This window comes from Mirounga angustirostris, unplaced genomic scaffold (assembly GCF_029215605.1).
Source record: "Mirounga angustirostris isolate CCGP_5_RB_7025 unplaced genomic scaffold, mMirAng1.0.hap1 SCAF_15, whole genome shotgun sequence".
NCBI classification, from domain to species: Eukaryota; Metazoa; Chordata; class Mammalia; order Carnivora; family Phocidae; genus Mirounga; species Mirounga angustirostris.
In genome coordinates, this window is record NW_026991723.1 from 51,129,049 (window position 1) to 51,145,621 (window position 16,573).

The 16,573-nt window shown below is 38.6% G+C and overlaps 1 protein-coding gene across 5 annotated transcripts in view; it reads right to left on the reverse strand.

Annotated features, from left to right (window-relative positions):
• The window catches only part of PLAA (phospholipase A2 activating protein), a 39,733-nt gene extending 25,545 nt beyond the window's left edge, over positions 1–14,188 (reverse strand). For 3 of the 5 annotated variants that reach the window (XM_064580014.1, XM_064580015.1, XM_045882496.3), the window contains exons 1-2: positions 13,609–14,187; positions 7,050–7,243 (exon numbers count right to left, since the gene is read on the reverse strand). In XM_064580014.1, the coding sequence (XP_064436084.1) occupies positions 7,050–7,243; positions 13,609–13,757 (343 nt within the window). In that variant the 5' untranslated portion in view covers positions 13,758–14,187. Of the gene's footprint in view, positions 1–7,049; positions 7,244–8,738; positions 8,804–13,608 lie in introns of all 5 variants that reach the window. The other 2 variants (XM_045882498.3, XM_064580016.1) reach the window with 2 other exon arrangements.
• Positions 14,189–16,573: the final 2,385 nt, after the last annotated feature.

Here is a 16,573-nt window from a genome sequence, read left to right on the forward strand (position 1 = left end):
TTCGCTTGCTAGCTCGCTTGCTCGCTCTCTCTCTCAGATAAATAAATCTTTCAAAAAAATTTGGCAGATTGTTCACAGTAAAGCTATCAGTGTTATTAATTTACAAGGACAAAGAAAACAGAACACAACAGATTTAACAAAATGGAGGAGATTATAATTAAACACCCACAGAGAGAGATTAGAAACGAGTGACTCCCCCCAGGGAACTCTCATGAGACTCAATAAACAGCTACTAGGTTCGAAGGAGAATGGTGCTAAGCAGAGGACTTGAAATGCTAGATCTCTCTTTTCAGCCTACAGTGTCAGGAAAGCACATCCTCCCCCACTGCAGGAAACTGGAGGTTTATTCTCTGGAGGAACTGAAGCACAGTTTGCACATTCAGGTAACTGGGCAAAATAAAGGTCTGGAATAAGAAGCCCCATGAAGCACAAGGGAAATAAATGGAAAATCTACATCCCCTTCTTCCACAGTACCAGCAACCAGGCATATATTCCCCTCCACCCAGGCAAGAGACAGGAGAATTCTGCTCTGGAAGACTGAATAATGCTAAAGAACTTCAGATAAGGACATATGAGAGGGTATCCCAACCTAAAGGTCAGACCACCACCAGTTTGCCTTCTAATGAAGCCCACCAATCACCAAGCTCTATCTATACAAGCTAAAAAGTTTTCAGTTTACTTCTTTATACCTTATTCTTAAATATGAGCAGCCAATTTAATATCAACAACCATTTAATCTAACTGTCCAACATGAAAGAGAAAAATCCAAACAAAGAAACACAAAAATAAGGGGGAAAGGGCTGGGCAATCCAAAAGAGACAAATCCAACTTCAGGAAGAAAAAAAAAAAGTGGGTGCTTGGGTGGCACAGTTAGTCAAAGCATCCAACTCTTGGTTTTGGCTCAGGTCGTGATATTGGGGTCATGAGATCAAGCCCCGCACTCAGTGTAGAGTCTGCTTAAGACTCTCTCCACCTGCAACTCCCTCCTCCCCTGCACTCCCTCTCTAATAAATAAATCAATCTTAAAAAAAAAAAAAAGGAAGTAAGAACACATAAAAAACAACAAAAAACGAATACTATAATATTTGCAAATAGGTAAGATATTATATAAGAAAAACTAGTGACAGAACAAGAAAAATAAAAGCTAAAAGTAGAAGAACCAAACCAAAACTAAATGGCTCTAGAAAAAAAAAGTCTCTCCAGAGAATTAGACTAAAAAGACAAAGACACAAAAAACCAAAAAGTTTAAAAAGTCAGAAAATAATTTCAGAATGTTCAATATCCAACGATAGGGATTCCAGAAAGAGATAACAGAGGACAGAGCAGAGAGGACAAAGAAGTAATACAAGAAAGATTCTCAAAAGTGAAGGACATGAATGTCTAGATTCAATGACCCCACAAAGGTGCCAAATGAAAGGCACTTTCAGAGACAGAGATGCACTGTGAAAATCTGTAACATCAGAAATAGAGACGATCCTAAAAGCTTACAAGGGGACTAGAAGTATGTCTCGCAGAGAAGATGGCAAATCAGAACAGCATCAAACTTTTCATTTAACACCATACACTAAAGGCCAAAAGAGCAATGCCTTCAAAATTCTAAGATTAAATGGTTTTAACACAGGATTTTACATCTAGCAAAATTAACAACCAAATGTAAGGATAGAATAAAGCCATTTTGTAATATACAAATGTATTTATTTAGCCCCTCTGTCACAGCTTTCTTAAGAAGCTACAAAAGTTAAGTTAAAAATGACAAAAATATGAGAATTTTTTCTAGGAAATATATTGGCAAAGGGGAATCCAGGGCTGTTGTCTGACACTGAGAGAGAGGTGGGTATGTTCTGCCTACACAAGCGAGAGCAAGCTGAATAACTGATAACCAGAGGCAGACTGTGGTGCCCTGCCCTTTCTGTGCATGACGTCAGGCACAGCCAATGATGCACACATTAGTTAACAGTATGAATGGTGGCTGACACTTTGAGGTATATGCTTTTAAGAGTCAATGCATTATTAATCACATTGCCCTTTCACTGCTACACCAAACTCCTGAAGCACATAGAAAGAGAAAGCCCCCACCAGCCTGGGTCCCTGAGAAGCTCCAAGAGCAGATTCCCCTCCTTAATCCATGATGAATATGTACGGTGAGAAATACTCTTGTGTGATGACACTGAGATCAGGGAAGTGTCTGTTACTATACCGTATCTTAGCCTATTCTGACTCATTATGTGTTAGACTATTTGAAACATGTTATAGGCATTTAGGAAACTTCCTGCAACCCTTGTAAAATATCAGTTACAGTTATACAGAAAAACATGGAAATGAAAAAAAGGGGTCACTATCTTTAGGAAAAAACAATTTTTTTCCTGGATAGGAATATCATTTAGGAACTATATATGCATTGAGTACATTTAAATAGACATTCCCCAAATTTTATTATCTACTCTGCTCCAGAAAAATTTTAAATGACTTTCATAAACATATACAATATAATAAAATTAAAAACAAGTAGTAAAGCAAGCAGGACAAAAGGAAAATAGTATTTGTATGTAAAATATGAAGTTGTAAACAGGTGCTGGTGTTGGGCTAACCTTTGCTTAGTGATACTAAAAGATATAGAGTCCTTACCATGTGCCAGACACCATAAAAGTACATTACATTCCACAAGAACCCCAGGAACTAAGTGCTATCATTCCCATTTAACAGATGAGGAAACTAAAGTTCAGAGAAATGAAATGATTTTAATCTTTAAAATGAAAAATAAATTAGTCAGGAAATAGACCTGGTTATTGGAACAGAAAATATCTTCTGTGTGTCTGTAAAGTATTACCCATGCTTAGTCATAGGGACAAAGACCGAAACAAATTACTGTACCCATAAAAATGATTACTGTATTTGAATATTGAAATCAAAGTAAAATTTTCCATTTATGTGAAAAGTTGCTTTTTAAGTAATTAAAAATTTTTAAAAAATCAACTTAAAAGCTTATGCATCATCAGTTGTTCTTTAAACTCAAATGTCCAGAAGAGTAGTAAATTTAACCATTTTATTTTACATTAATACATTATTCATGAACCAGTCTAAAAACAGAAAACCATAAGTTACCAGGAAATGGTTAATTTTTAAAAACTTTTTTCTTTTGGATAAACTTATTTCTCAGATAATAATAATTTACTTCCAAAAACTTATACCATATATTTCCTAATGGATAATAGTGAATCAAGCTGAATTTACAAAATAAGTTTCAGTTTTTAAATCTGTGGGAACAGGAGGTTCTTTCATAAGAAGAATTAGCTACCGATCTTGATAGCTGTAATCGAGAATGTTCTTTATATTCTCTCCGAGATCAATGTAACATGTAATTCAAGAGAAACATTAGAGAGCTCAGAAAGTTTCTTAAAATTTCTTTCAAGATCAGGCAGAAAGAACGAATAACAAGATAAATCTCTTTCAATAAATATAGGGAGCATTCAGCTTTGAATAGGTAGGGGAGAAAAGCCTTAAGATATCATATAATGCAACGTATTACTTAGAATCACAACTTATAATGTAACTGGGAAGTGTTATACATATAATATCAACTAAAGGTTAGTACTACTTTACTATTTAGAAAATAAAATTTGGGCTAGAAAACTGACCAAAAAATGACATAAGAATGTCAATCATTAATTTCTTCAGCTATACTCACTAGCATGCTATGGGGTGTCAAAAAAGGAAAAAAAAAAAAAAAGCAAGTAACATTTGGCTTCTAAACCATCAAGCAAATTAACAAAATAACAAAAGATTACCTTATGATAAAGCAGAAATAAATCAGGCAGGAAAAAATACCCTACAAAAGTGAAGCAGTATTTTTTATTGTAGAGATTTCTATGAGATCTTATAATACTTTAAAAGATCAAGACAAAATGATTACATAAAAATTGACTTTTGCATTACAAAAAATGTGCAGGGTAAAAAAGATAACAAACTGGGAAAAAATTTATAATTGTATCAAAGGCTTAATAACTCTAATTAAGGGCTTCAAATACGGTCAGTAACCCTGTATTAAATGGGCAAGAGTTTTTAATATAGTTCACAGGAAAAAGAAGGGTAAAAATCCCTTCCATATATGAAGATGCCCCCCTCCATGAACAGAGAGATGCAAATTTCACTTTTCACTTATCATTTTGGCAACAATCCAAAAATCTGACAACATACTCTATCAGTAAGGGAAATAGGGACTCATATGATGTTGCTGGAAATGCAAAAAAAGTTACAACATCTAACGAAGGGATTCCGCAATACCTAACAAAACTATATGTGCACTTACCTTTTGATCCAGAAATGGATATTATACCTATGTGACACTTCCAAAAGAAGGAAATGACATATATACAGAGCGACTGATCATGGCACTAACCGTACTAGCAAAAGATTGAAAACTCAGATGTCCATCAATAGGGGACTGGTTGAATAAGCTAGAATCACCACAGTACAGCTAGCTAAACAGTGAATAAAAATGCCACTGTAAAAACGAACGAAGAAGATTTCTATATAGTATAATAAAGAGATCTCCAAGGTGGTAATATTATCAAGCAAAAAGAGGAAGGGCAGAAAATTTCATATAGTATGTTATCTATTTATCTTTTACATTTAAAGGGACAATATAAATATACATACATATCTGCTAACAAAGTTAAAAAATATAAGGAAAGGAATAGTGCAAGAAGGCAATACAGACTAAATCTAGACTTCCTTGAATATACTTTGTTTTTCCTTTGAAACTATATATGTTTTATAGAATTATAAAACAAGATTAGGTTTAAAAAAACTCCTGTTGAGCACCATTCCAGCCCAAACTGAGGTTTCTAGTTATTACTGCCAACTGAAAAAACAAAAGCAAAAACCACAGGGCTTCTTGGCGTAACAGCTGATTTCAGGTCTAGAAGCATAAATGCATAAAGTGAACCTGGAACATTCTGTAGTACCAAAAGCAAGGAAGACTGCTAAAGGTCTTATCAAAAGCCCACAGGGGCCAATTTAAAGAGGTATCCAATGGCCAAATATGGGACAATTTGAGAATGAAAAAGAAAAAAAAAAAGATGTTAGGAAACCTACTCATTCTGAAACTCAGTAAAAGAGCATTTATCCGGCCTTCCCTGTATAAGTCTCCCATGTAACCAAAGAATTGATATGAGAAAATTCTGTATTACAAAAATGCTAGCTATTAAATGCAAAAATAATGGTAGAATTAAAGTACAATGATTTTGCAAATCTTAATGAAATACTAGATCTGTTTGTGATCATCAATACATGCTAAAAACCATTACATAAAAGACTGATGGGAATTTAAAATGAATGAATGATACAACACTTGAACCTACTAATTAATCTTAACATCACAGAGATATTAAGTGCCTCTTAATGTGCTACAACAGAAAGTGCACAATACTACCTATAATGTGTATTTGCCAAGAACTTGAATCTGAATCTGATTAAGCTTCTAGATCTAATAGCTTATAAAACACAGGGGATTGAGGAACATGTAAAAGGAAACAATAAGGCTTTAATAAGCAAAGTTCAGATTGTAGGAAATCCTACAGGATAAATAAGCTGGTTTCAAACACAGAGGGGCAAAAAGGGGAAAGAAACCCATAGATTAAAAGACATGTGGACCTTAGTTGGGTCACAGTTCAAACACACTGTAAAAAAAACTTTTATGAGACAACTGAGTGTAATTTGAGCCTTCACGGGATACTTGATAATAAGAAATTAGGTTTCATTTTAGGCATAATGATTACTTTAAAAAAAGGTAATTTGTATCTTTTTGATGGATCAACAAACTATGCCTGTGGGGCACCTGTTTTTGTACAGTGTACAAACTAGGAATGGTTTTTACATTTTTAAGTGATTGAGAGAAAAAAATTGAAAGATATTTCCTGATACGTGAAAATCATGACATTCAAATTTCAGTGTCCATAAACAGAGGTTTATTGAAATACAGACATGCTCATTCATTTATTTATTGTCAATGGCTGCTTTTGTACACAATGGCAGAGTTGAAAAGTTGTAAAAGTGACCATATGGCCTGCAAAGTCTAAAATATTTACTACCTGGCCCTTTACAGAAAAAGTTTTCCAAAACCTATTTTAGAGCTACATATTAAAGTATTTACAAATGAAATAGTATATTGGAAATTTCCTTTAAAATAATGTTGTGGAAGAGGGGGTAGATGAAAACAAGATAGGCCATGTGTTGACAATACATATAACACTATGTAAATACATGGGTGGAAAAGAGCATTATTCTCTTTTATATATAACTCGTTATAAAATAATGTGTTTCTATTCTTACATTTCAAGACTTCCTTAATAAAGTTTAAAAAGTCTGTATCACTCTGTATTAAAGATTTCACATATACACACACAAAACATCTTAAAAATTTTTTAAGGGAATTAAGTTTAAAGTGTTGATGGGCCATCCTACTTGCTTACCGATCATATTTGTTACACAAAATAAGTACACATACTGCACTGATTAATAAGCATATCGTTTTATAACAAAGAGCTGTTAAGCCACACACAAATCCAGGAACATGAGACAATCAGAAATATGCACAAATCACAGAAAACAATATTCAAAAGTATTAAATACTCTTCAGTTATGATACCAAGGCCCTAAACACATTTGTTCTCGGTCTTCAATTTGCTGCATAAATACAGATATAACAACCAAAAGATAAAGATACACTTTTAGTCTTCCTGAGCATATTAATTCCTTGCACAAAATAGTTGAAAAACCCAAACCACAAAGTATATTAAAATTATATAGCTTCTTCCTTTTACAACTAAACACTTTATTTTTTACATATATAAGCATGTCAACCTTTACTGATGACATTAAATCTGTAACAAAGAATTTACAGAATGATGATGATCCAAAAAGGTTTTCACTACCAAGCCATATCCACAGGTAAAACAAACATAATAAATAGTATGGAATGCATATATGTATTTTATTTTCAACAGGATGAAACTTCTTCAAATAGAAAAAAACCAAAGCATTATACTCACCAGTATTCTTATGACCTTTCAGTATATAAAGTGGTGCTGGACTTTCCAGTGAGAAAATGCAAATATTGTGGTCATTTCCTCCAGTGGCAATTAGTCCATGAGGGTACATGTCACTTGAAGGTATGATGCATACACAAGATACAAAATTGGAGTGGCCACTCATACAGTGCATTTCTGTAAAGCCCCTGTTAGGACTAGAAAGATATGGTAATTAATAAGATATACATTCGTCCCCTGATTTAGCATAGGACATGAGATGAATTGTCAAAGTACTTGTTTTCTTTCATTGAGAAAAATATGTTAATTAACAGAAAGAATAAGGAAGGAAAGGGAGGGAAACGAGTATCATAAGTGGCTTTTTCTCATATTCCATCTTTATTTCCATTCATCCATGACTGTTACCCTCAGAAATTCCTAGTGAAGTGAAACGTTCATGCAATTAGGATAATGGAATCTACAATCAATAAGCCTTAGACACATTGCGGATATTTTCACACTACGAAACGTTAACTTAGTACCCATTAGTGTAGTATGTATAAAATAGCTAGACTATCAATCATTTTCAATATGCAAACTACGGGAATATAGGGATATAAAAAATGACTGCTCTAGGGTATTAATACCTATTTTAGGATTAGAAAGATTATCAACTTCTGGGGCGCCTGGGTGGCTCAGTTGGTTAAGCGTCCTACTCTAGATCTCAGCGTCATGAGTTCAAGTTCACGCTGGGCATGGAGCCTACTTGAAAGGAAGGAAGGGGGAACGCGTGGGTGGCTCAGTCAGTTAAGTGTCTGCCTTCGGCTCAGGTCATGATCCCAGGGTCCTGGGATCAAGTCCTGCATCGGGCTCCTTGCTTGGCAGGGAGCCTGCTTCTCCCTCTGCCTGCTCCGCCTGCCACTCCCCCTGCTGTGCTGTCTCTCTTTCTCCCTCTTTAATTAATAAATAAATAAATAAATAAATAAATAAAATCTTTTTTTAAAAAAGGAAGAAAGGAAGGGAGGGAGGGAGGGAGGGAGGGAGGAAGAGAGATTATCAGTTTGTTTTATTCATCAGTCACTCAGCATCAATGCCTTACCTAACAAGTCAAACAACAGATTACAATATACTATGTGGAAGGCAGTAAGTTAGCTGCTAAGAGTAATATAAAGAATTATATCCCTGACTCAAGCTAAATCAAAAAGTTTACAGTGTAGTGGAAGGGAACAAGACAACTACATATAAAAGACTCCCAGATAAACACAAATACACACACATTTCAAAGAAAAGCATAAACTCACAAGGCCAGGGGGAATGAGAAGAAAAAGAAACAGGAATACAGCTTTGAATACTGAAAGCTGGGTTGAAAAATAATAAAGGCTATAGGAGACCTGAGAAAATTGAGTTCTAAGCAGGCATTAGACAAAGTAGAGGACCAATCTACCAATGAATCCCCAAAAAGCTCAAGAATATTAGCAGCACAATCTAGAAATAGGGACAAAAAGGAAGACTACTGAAAATCTTCAGAATCAGTTGGAAGCTGAATCATAAGAAAAAAATCTTCAAAGGAAGTTATTTGGTAGTAGCTATTTTTAACTTATCCACTTTATTTTTTTTAAATGTTAGAAAGCATTTTATCAACAGGCCTAAGGAAATCCAAAAGATAGGACATGTTTAAAAATCTATTTTATATAAACCACTAAATCTACTTACTTGTGATTCTTAGCACTTCCCAGTATAGATGTTTATGTGCATCTTTTTTAGTCATCTATGAAGCTCTGAAAGGCAAAATCCAGATCTAGTCTTCTTTATATCTCCCCAAGTTCCTAACACAATGTTATATTTGGTAAGCATTAACTATTTCTTTTTTTTAAGATTTTATTTATTAATTTGACAGAGAGAGAGATAGCGAGAGAGGGAACACAAGCAGGGGGAGTGGGAGAGGGAGAAGCAGGCCTCTCGTGGAGGAGGGAGCCCGATGCGGGGCTCGATTCCAGGACCTTGGGATCATGACCTGAGCTGAAGGCAGACGCTTAACGACTGAGCCACCCAAGTGCCCCAGCATTAAATATTTCTTGAACTGATGAAAAAAATAATACCAGTGTTAAGGGGGGAAAAAAAGAAAAAAAAGGCAGCTACATACCCCAGCCAGACAACTGCCCTTCTTGCACCGAGGAAAAGTCTGAACTTTTCTTCTTTAGAAAAGCTGAAAATCTTTGACTATAAGGACACAAGGCATAGTTGAGTCTTGGGGTATGAGGAAAGTGTACATTCACAAGGGCAATGATCCTCCAGGCAGAAGATCAGTCCAGTAAAATGGTCCAGCCAGATAACCCAGCCAGCAAGCCCCAACTGCGAGCAGACCCTCCCAGGAGCTTTTTAGTGCTCCACTCTTAACAATGAGCACAAAATAAGGATTACCAGACATCTGGGAAAGCTCTCTCCACCATGAAATATAGTGATCAAAATAAACAGGCATGGGGAAAAAACCAATTTGAAGGAAACAGAACACTAAGAATAACTTAAAAAAAAAAATCATCACTATTATTCTTAGAGCTAGAAGATATTGCAACCATGGAACAAGAAGATAATTTCACAAAAAGTCAAGGCAATTTCTGAAATAATACAGTAGAGAGAGAGAGAATTCAGAAACAAGTTCAATATCTGAATTAAGTTTCGAAAAATAGGACAGAGAAAATCAAGAGGAAGAAATCTAAGACCTGATTTAAGAAAATGTCCCAGAACTTACAGACATGAGTTTTCATATTAAAGGGCCCACTAATGGCCCTGAACAATACATGAATATACGCTGCTTTCCAGAGAGAAAAAAAAATAATAGCTCAAGAATCAGATTGGCTTCAGACTACTCAAATGTAACACTAGAGGCTAGAATACAATGGAGCAATGGCTCCTTAATTCTGAAGGAAAATTATTTGGGAATTAGAACAGTACAAACATTTAAATTATTATTCAAGTAGGAAGACAGAATAAAATCATTCTCAGACCTGCAAGGTCTTAATACATTTATTATCAGTGCACTCTATTTCTGGAAGCTCCTGAAGAATATGCCCCAATAAAGCATCAAGAAAGAAAACTAAGAAAGTAAAAGGATACAGATAACAGAAATCCAATACAAGAAGCCCCAAAGAGGGAACTATGGAGAGCACAATGAAGGGAGATTTCAGGATTTGTTGTGCACCAGGGGTAGACAGACCAAGGTCAGAAAGTTTCATTGCCAGGAAGATGATACTACAAAATATCCAGGGTGTCTAAAGGTCTTGAGAAGAGATTTAGACAACTAGCAAAGAATATGAAGTTGAATTAGTGACAAATACATAGAAAATGAAGCAAATGAAAACCCAAAGCAGGGCACTTACTAGCTACAGAGAGATCATAAAATGGTTGAGGAAAAATTATCATAGTTTATTCCACAGCTCCAGTGTAAATAGACTTTATGCAGTCATAAAATACTGATTTTGTCTAAATTAAGGTTAACTATTAGGGTCAGAGCATAGAAAAGATGCATATGTGATGGGGGTTGGAAGGGCGTAGAAAGAGAGCTAAATTCTAATACTCCGTAGTAGGAACAGAAAATGCCTAAAACATTTTAAAAATAAAAATAGCAATAAAGCACTTTATGCATAGATGTGGAAGTAAAATACAAAAAATAAGCAGTTAAAAGAGATAAAAATTTTCCTCCAAGAAAAGGAAACTGGGGGTTGGGAAGAGAATGGTTCCTATTCCTCAACAAACCCCATGGAACCACTGGACTTAGGACCCAAAATGCTGAGTGTTTACATGAGGAAGAAGTCATTTCAACCTCAGTATGGTCAGGGAAGATTTAAAACACAACCTTAAATCTGAAGTTGCATCTTTCAAATATGGGTAGTTTTCTTTCTTTCTTTTTTAAAAGATTTTATTTATTTGACAGAGCGAGAGAGCACAAGCAGGGGGAACAGTAGAGGGAGGAGAGGGAGAAGTGGGCTCCCCGCTGAGCAGGGAGCCTGATGTGGGGCTATCATGACCTGAGCCAAAGGCAGACGCTTAACCATCTGAGCCATCCAGGTGCCCCTCAAATACGGGTAGTTTTCAAAAGGCACACAATAGTTGGTAACAGACTTGAGAAATCCAGTTTAATTTGAAGTGGGCTTATAATAAGAGAGGCCTGAAGCAGTCTGAAACAATGGCATGTTGACTGGTTCAGTTCAATGTACAACCAAAAAATAATGTCTCCATTCTGAAGCGTCTTCTGAAGACCCAGAGAGTTTCTGGATTTTCAGTGGGCTTTTGCAAAAGACACAGTATCTGGTTTAGTGCATCCTGGAATAGAATTATTTTGCTTCCCTAAAACTAAATTAAATTCCCCCATCATTCCCAATCCAATTGTACCCTAACTACCCTGATCAACAATGTACATGGGAAAACAATTTTCATTTATTATTTGGCCGCAAACTCTTATAGCACTTCATTAACATACCATGAAATAGAAATTGTCAGGATGTCAGCCTTGAGGACACTCTTTATATGGATGTAGAAAAGACTCATCACCCAGTGACTATGAGATGCCCTACTCTGAGTAGTTGGAAATGAGAGATAAAACAATCTTATCTCACTAATCACCCACTACCTACTCCTGTGCCTGGCACAATGGTGGCTCTCCATCAGCGTTAGCTGAATAAATTCACGGATGGTTTTGAAAACAAAATCAAAAACATGAGTTAAAAAAAAAAACACTCCACTTTTCAAATAGATGATTTCAGCCTCAAATTCCTGAAGTTCCTGAAAAATGCAAATGCTCCAGTGAGTTAAGCTCTTGTCAATCTAGCAGAGTCCTACAAAATGTGTGAAGTTTAATGACAGGACTCAACTATGACAGCAGGCATCCTTTAGATACTCCTTACTGCAATATTTATACCCTACTGGGTATATGCTTCTCTTTTTTTTTTTTTTTTTTTTTAAAGATTTAATTTATTTATTTGACAGAGAGAGACAGCGAGAGCAGGAACACAAGCAGGGGGAGTGGGAGAGAGAGGAGCAGGCTTCCCGCCAAGGAGGGAGCCTGATGTGGGGCTCGATCCCAGGACCCTGGGATCATGACCTGAACCGAAGGCAGACGCTTAACGACTGAGCCACCCAGGCGGCCCGGGGTATATGCTTCTCTTAACTCAATTTCAAGGATATAAGCTTAATCAGTAATTACACTCAAATACACAAAAAGTTATGTATTAGTGTTACTAAGTGATTTGGAATATCACAGAATCTTAGAGTTAAAAGAGACCTTTAGAGATCATCTCATCCAATTCAATATAGGAGGTCGCTCTACAATATTTCTAGTCTGTTTATCATCATGTATTGGCTGCACTACAGCAAAAGCCTCCAAACAGATTTCCACATTTATCCCTTTGCAATCCAATCTCCACCAGCAGCTAGCACAACTTCTCAACAGGTCAATCAAATCATGCTGCTCCCTGCATGAAACTCACTGAAGGCTTCTGCTTACTCTTTCTCACAGCACTCATACCATAGCATCTGGTTCCAGCCAACCTCTGTCTCCTGCCCTCACCTCACAGCTCATTCCCTCCTGCACAAAGGGACTTGCCACTTTCTTAATCCAGGGTCTCTGTGCTTGATCCTCCTACTGTCTACAGGGCCCTTTGAATTCATCCCTCCTCATTCCTTGCTCCCATGACCAGGTCCATCTTGGGGTCAGCTTTAAAAAACAAAACAAAACCGAAACCCTCCTCGGAGGGGCTTCCTTCTTTAACATCCCTCCACTCAATTCTATATTTATATTTGCTTTTTTCATAGTACACATGCCAATGAACAATTATTTTACTTTTTTTCTGATCTGCCTTCCCTCCCAGATTATAAGAAAGCTCCATAAAAACAGGGAACTTGTCTGTTGTCTTATTCTTCTTCAGGACTGTAAACAAATAGGAGGCACTTAACCAACAGTTATCATCTGATTTTATGCATGGTTACCCAAACTCTGAGTGAAACCTATACTAATGGGAAGACTCCTCCATCTAGGCCCACTACAGACCCCAGACTAAGAAACTCTCATTTGGACAATGAGGACAGGAGCCAATGCAACTTCCTGCCACGCAATTTTTGAGAACTAAGGTTCTCAAAAATTAAATTTGAGGGAACACTACAGAGCAAATTCTAGGGAAAGAAGAGGCTTCACTTCAATTACATGTGAGATGTCTCACAATGTTTCATTTAGGGGGGTGCACCTAGCATCAGTAAATTTTCAAATCTAAAAGAAACATGGGAAATCATCGCCCAAAAGATAAGAGGTTCGTCCAAGGTCACCCATCCGTCGGTGGTCAAGTTAGGACAAGAATGTACATCTCTGTTTCCCGAAAGCGGCGCTCTTTCCACCTAAATCTCACAGGTTTCGTACACTGTGCGCCCAGAGTACTAGTGCTCTCAGAACTGGGAGGGAGCGCGGGCTGGAGTCAAGGCCGGGAAGAGTGCAAGGTTAACAGCAGGGAAGAGTCCCCCTCTTCCCATCAGCAGTAGGAAGCTTGCAACACAGGCGGGGGTGGGTGGTGGGAGCCCCCGGACTCGCAGAGCTCACCTGTCTGGGACCCAGAGGCGGGTAGTGCGGTCTCTGGACACGGACACAAAGGCCCCCGGCGGATAAAGGCTGCATACCAGGCCCCGCACGTCCAGCTCGTGGCCGGGGAGCGAGCAGCTCAGCCGGTACCTGGCGGCACCGCTCGCCATGGCCCTCGTCTCTCCGGCGCCCGGGGCCCAGGCACCGCGCGAGATCAGTCCGCAGGGAAGGCCGGGGGTGCGCCGGGACGCGGCGGCCGAGGGGCCTGCAGGTGAGGGGCCGCTGAAGACCGGAAGAGCCCGAGAGCCGGTGCGGAAGGGCGACGGGGAAGGGGAGCGCCGAACGGGCCGAGTGACACAGCAACCCTGGCTTGCACACCGGAATTCATCATCCGTCTCAGCCCGCCATGACGCAAAGCGTGTGCGTCCCGGCTGCTGAGGCCGACGCCGAGATGAAGCTCGCTTCCGTCCCGCGCCTCGGACCGCCAGCCAAGGGAGAGCTACCGTCCGGCCGTTTCGCCCGATCGCCCCAGTCCAGATCCTTTCCGAGCCCGAGTCCTCTCCGAGTCCTGGCTGAACTGCTTATTGTAGTACAAGATGTGGCCCGGGACTACAAATCCCACAATGCCATGCGCCAGCGGGACCCGAGACTCCGGGGCGCCGAATCCGGATATTTTTAAATCTTGATCCGAGGGGCTGCGCGCTCTCTTGTGGTTGAAAAAGATCGCTTCGGTCGTTGTGTCAGGGCAGCCTAGCCCTGATTTCCCCAAACCTGCTTTGCAGTCTCCGGAGATTTTCACAAGCTAAACGTTGTTTTTTAGTTAAAACGAGAGAGCTAGGGACCAAGTTGTAATCAATCGTTTGCCTTAAATCCTGTGAACCCTAAGTTGCGTCCTTGGTACTCTAAAAATACTTTAAATACTTTATGTGTTAAGCAATTCTAAGGTATAGGACATTTCTCCCAACTGTGACGTCTGCATACAGATGACAAATGCTGGGCCCCCCTCCCTTGTGTCTGAAGGCACTCAAGGGGAAATCTCCGTGTCAGTAATTTCTCTCAGACAATTCTGTATACGGAGTAGTTGGACAGAGGTTGTAGGGAAGGGAATAATCTTTTTTCTTTCTACCCTTCTGGGCTTTCCGTGGGGCGCTGTAACAAAAGACAGATTAACAAGAGAAAAACAAATTTATTAACATGTATATGTCCTATATACAAGAGAAACTCAGAGATGAGTACTCAAAGAGATGGCTAGAGTCTGGGCTTAAACAACATCTTAACAAAGGAACAGCATTTACAGAAGAAAAAAAAAAGAACCTAAAGTCTTTAGAGGCAGCAAATTATGGAGAGGCAAATATATGGGGGAACTAATGGTAAATAAAGGCCAGTTAGTAAAGTTTGTTATGTAGATTCCTCTGTGTAGTCTAGGCTGACAAAGGGTCTAAAGTCTCCCATGACGAGGCGCCTGGGTGGCTCAGTCGGTTAAGTGTCTGCCTTCGGCTCAGGTCATGATCCCAGGGTCCTGGGATTGAGCCCCGCATCGGGCTACCTGCTCCGCGGGAAGCCTGCTTCTCCCTCTCCCACTCCCCCTGCTTGTGTTCCCTCTCTCGCTGTGTCTCTCTCTGTCAAATAAATAAATAAAATCTTAAAGTCTCCCATGACTAAATTTGTCCTTCTGGTAGGGAGAGGCAAGAAGGGACACCTTTGAAAATTTATGTCCTGCTTTTAGTCAAATAGGGGAATGGTAGCTTTTCTTGTATCTCCTTTCCAATTGCATTTAGCTCAAAATAATCCTTATATGAAAGTGGCATATTTTATTTTATTTTATTATTTTTTTAAAGGTTTTATTTATTTATTTGACACAGAGAGAGAGAGCGAGAGCAGGAACACAAGCAGGGGGAGTGGGAGAGGGAGAAGCAGGCTTCCCGCAGAGCAGGGAGCCCGATGCGGGACTCGATCCCAGGACCCTGGGATCATGACCTGAGCTGAAGGCCGACGCTTAACGACTGAGCCACCCAGGCGCCCTAAAAGTGGCATATTTTAGAGTGGCAAATGTTACTACCATTCACTACAGTGACCAAAAGAATAATAAATGACCACTACAAATATGTTGGGCTCAAATGGGAGAATTCCACAAAAATATTTTACAAACTTGAAGTGAGAAGTTAGCCACATGACTTTATTTCATTTTCTATTGGATTCATTTTAAACTACTTGAAGGCAGACATACTAGAAAATAAATCTGGATATAAATAAAGTATGCAAGTTGGAAATAATGTAAAAAACGTTAAAAGTCCATATATATTTAGGTTATGAGTATAGCTGCAATCACACTAACTCTATAGGAAGACTGGAAGAAAACTAACGGCTACTTTACTAGAGAGGTGGGATTTGAGATGAAGTAGTTCTTACATTGTGTTTTTTAAAAATACTGATACTAAAATAGTTATTTTAAGACAACTGTCCATTTAATTCATCCTTCCTCACAAACTTGAATCAAAGGAACTCTGAAAGGAAGCTTCCTACCAAATGAGGAATAGATGGTACCAGAAACGCATCTATACTTAATGTTGTATACGTTGTGCAGTCCTAACAGGAAGGAAACCTACCTCTAATAAGAAGTAAAAAGACTGTACAAGGCTGCCTACCACAGATACCTTTAAACAGTTTTTATTAAAAATGATAGCACGTGTGAGGTGACATAGCAATATAATAAAACCCGCTAGGAGTGAATTGAGGTCGGGCACACAATCGGACAGGTTGCTGTAAGTATAAAGAACACTAAAGTTTTCCAATAAAACGTTCTTTCTCAGCCAAGTCGCCGTTTTCTATTTCTTCCCGAAAAGCGCGGAGGTGTTCGGCCACAAAAATTAGCCCTCCAATCTCGCGAGAGCAGTTTACTCTCGCCTCGCTTGTAGTTACCAGGGGCAGAGGCCGAAGATTGGCCAATCAGGACGAGGGCTCTCCCCCCCCTCCCCGCCCCCGTTGC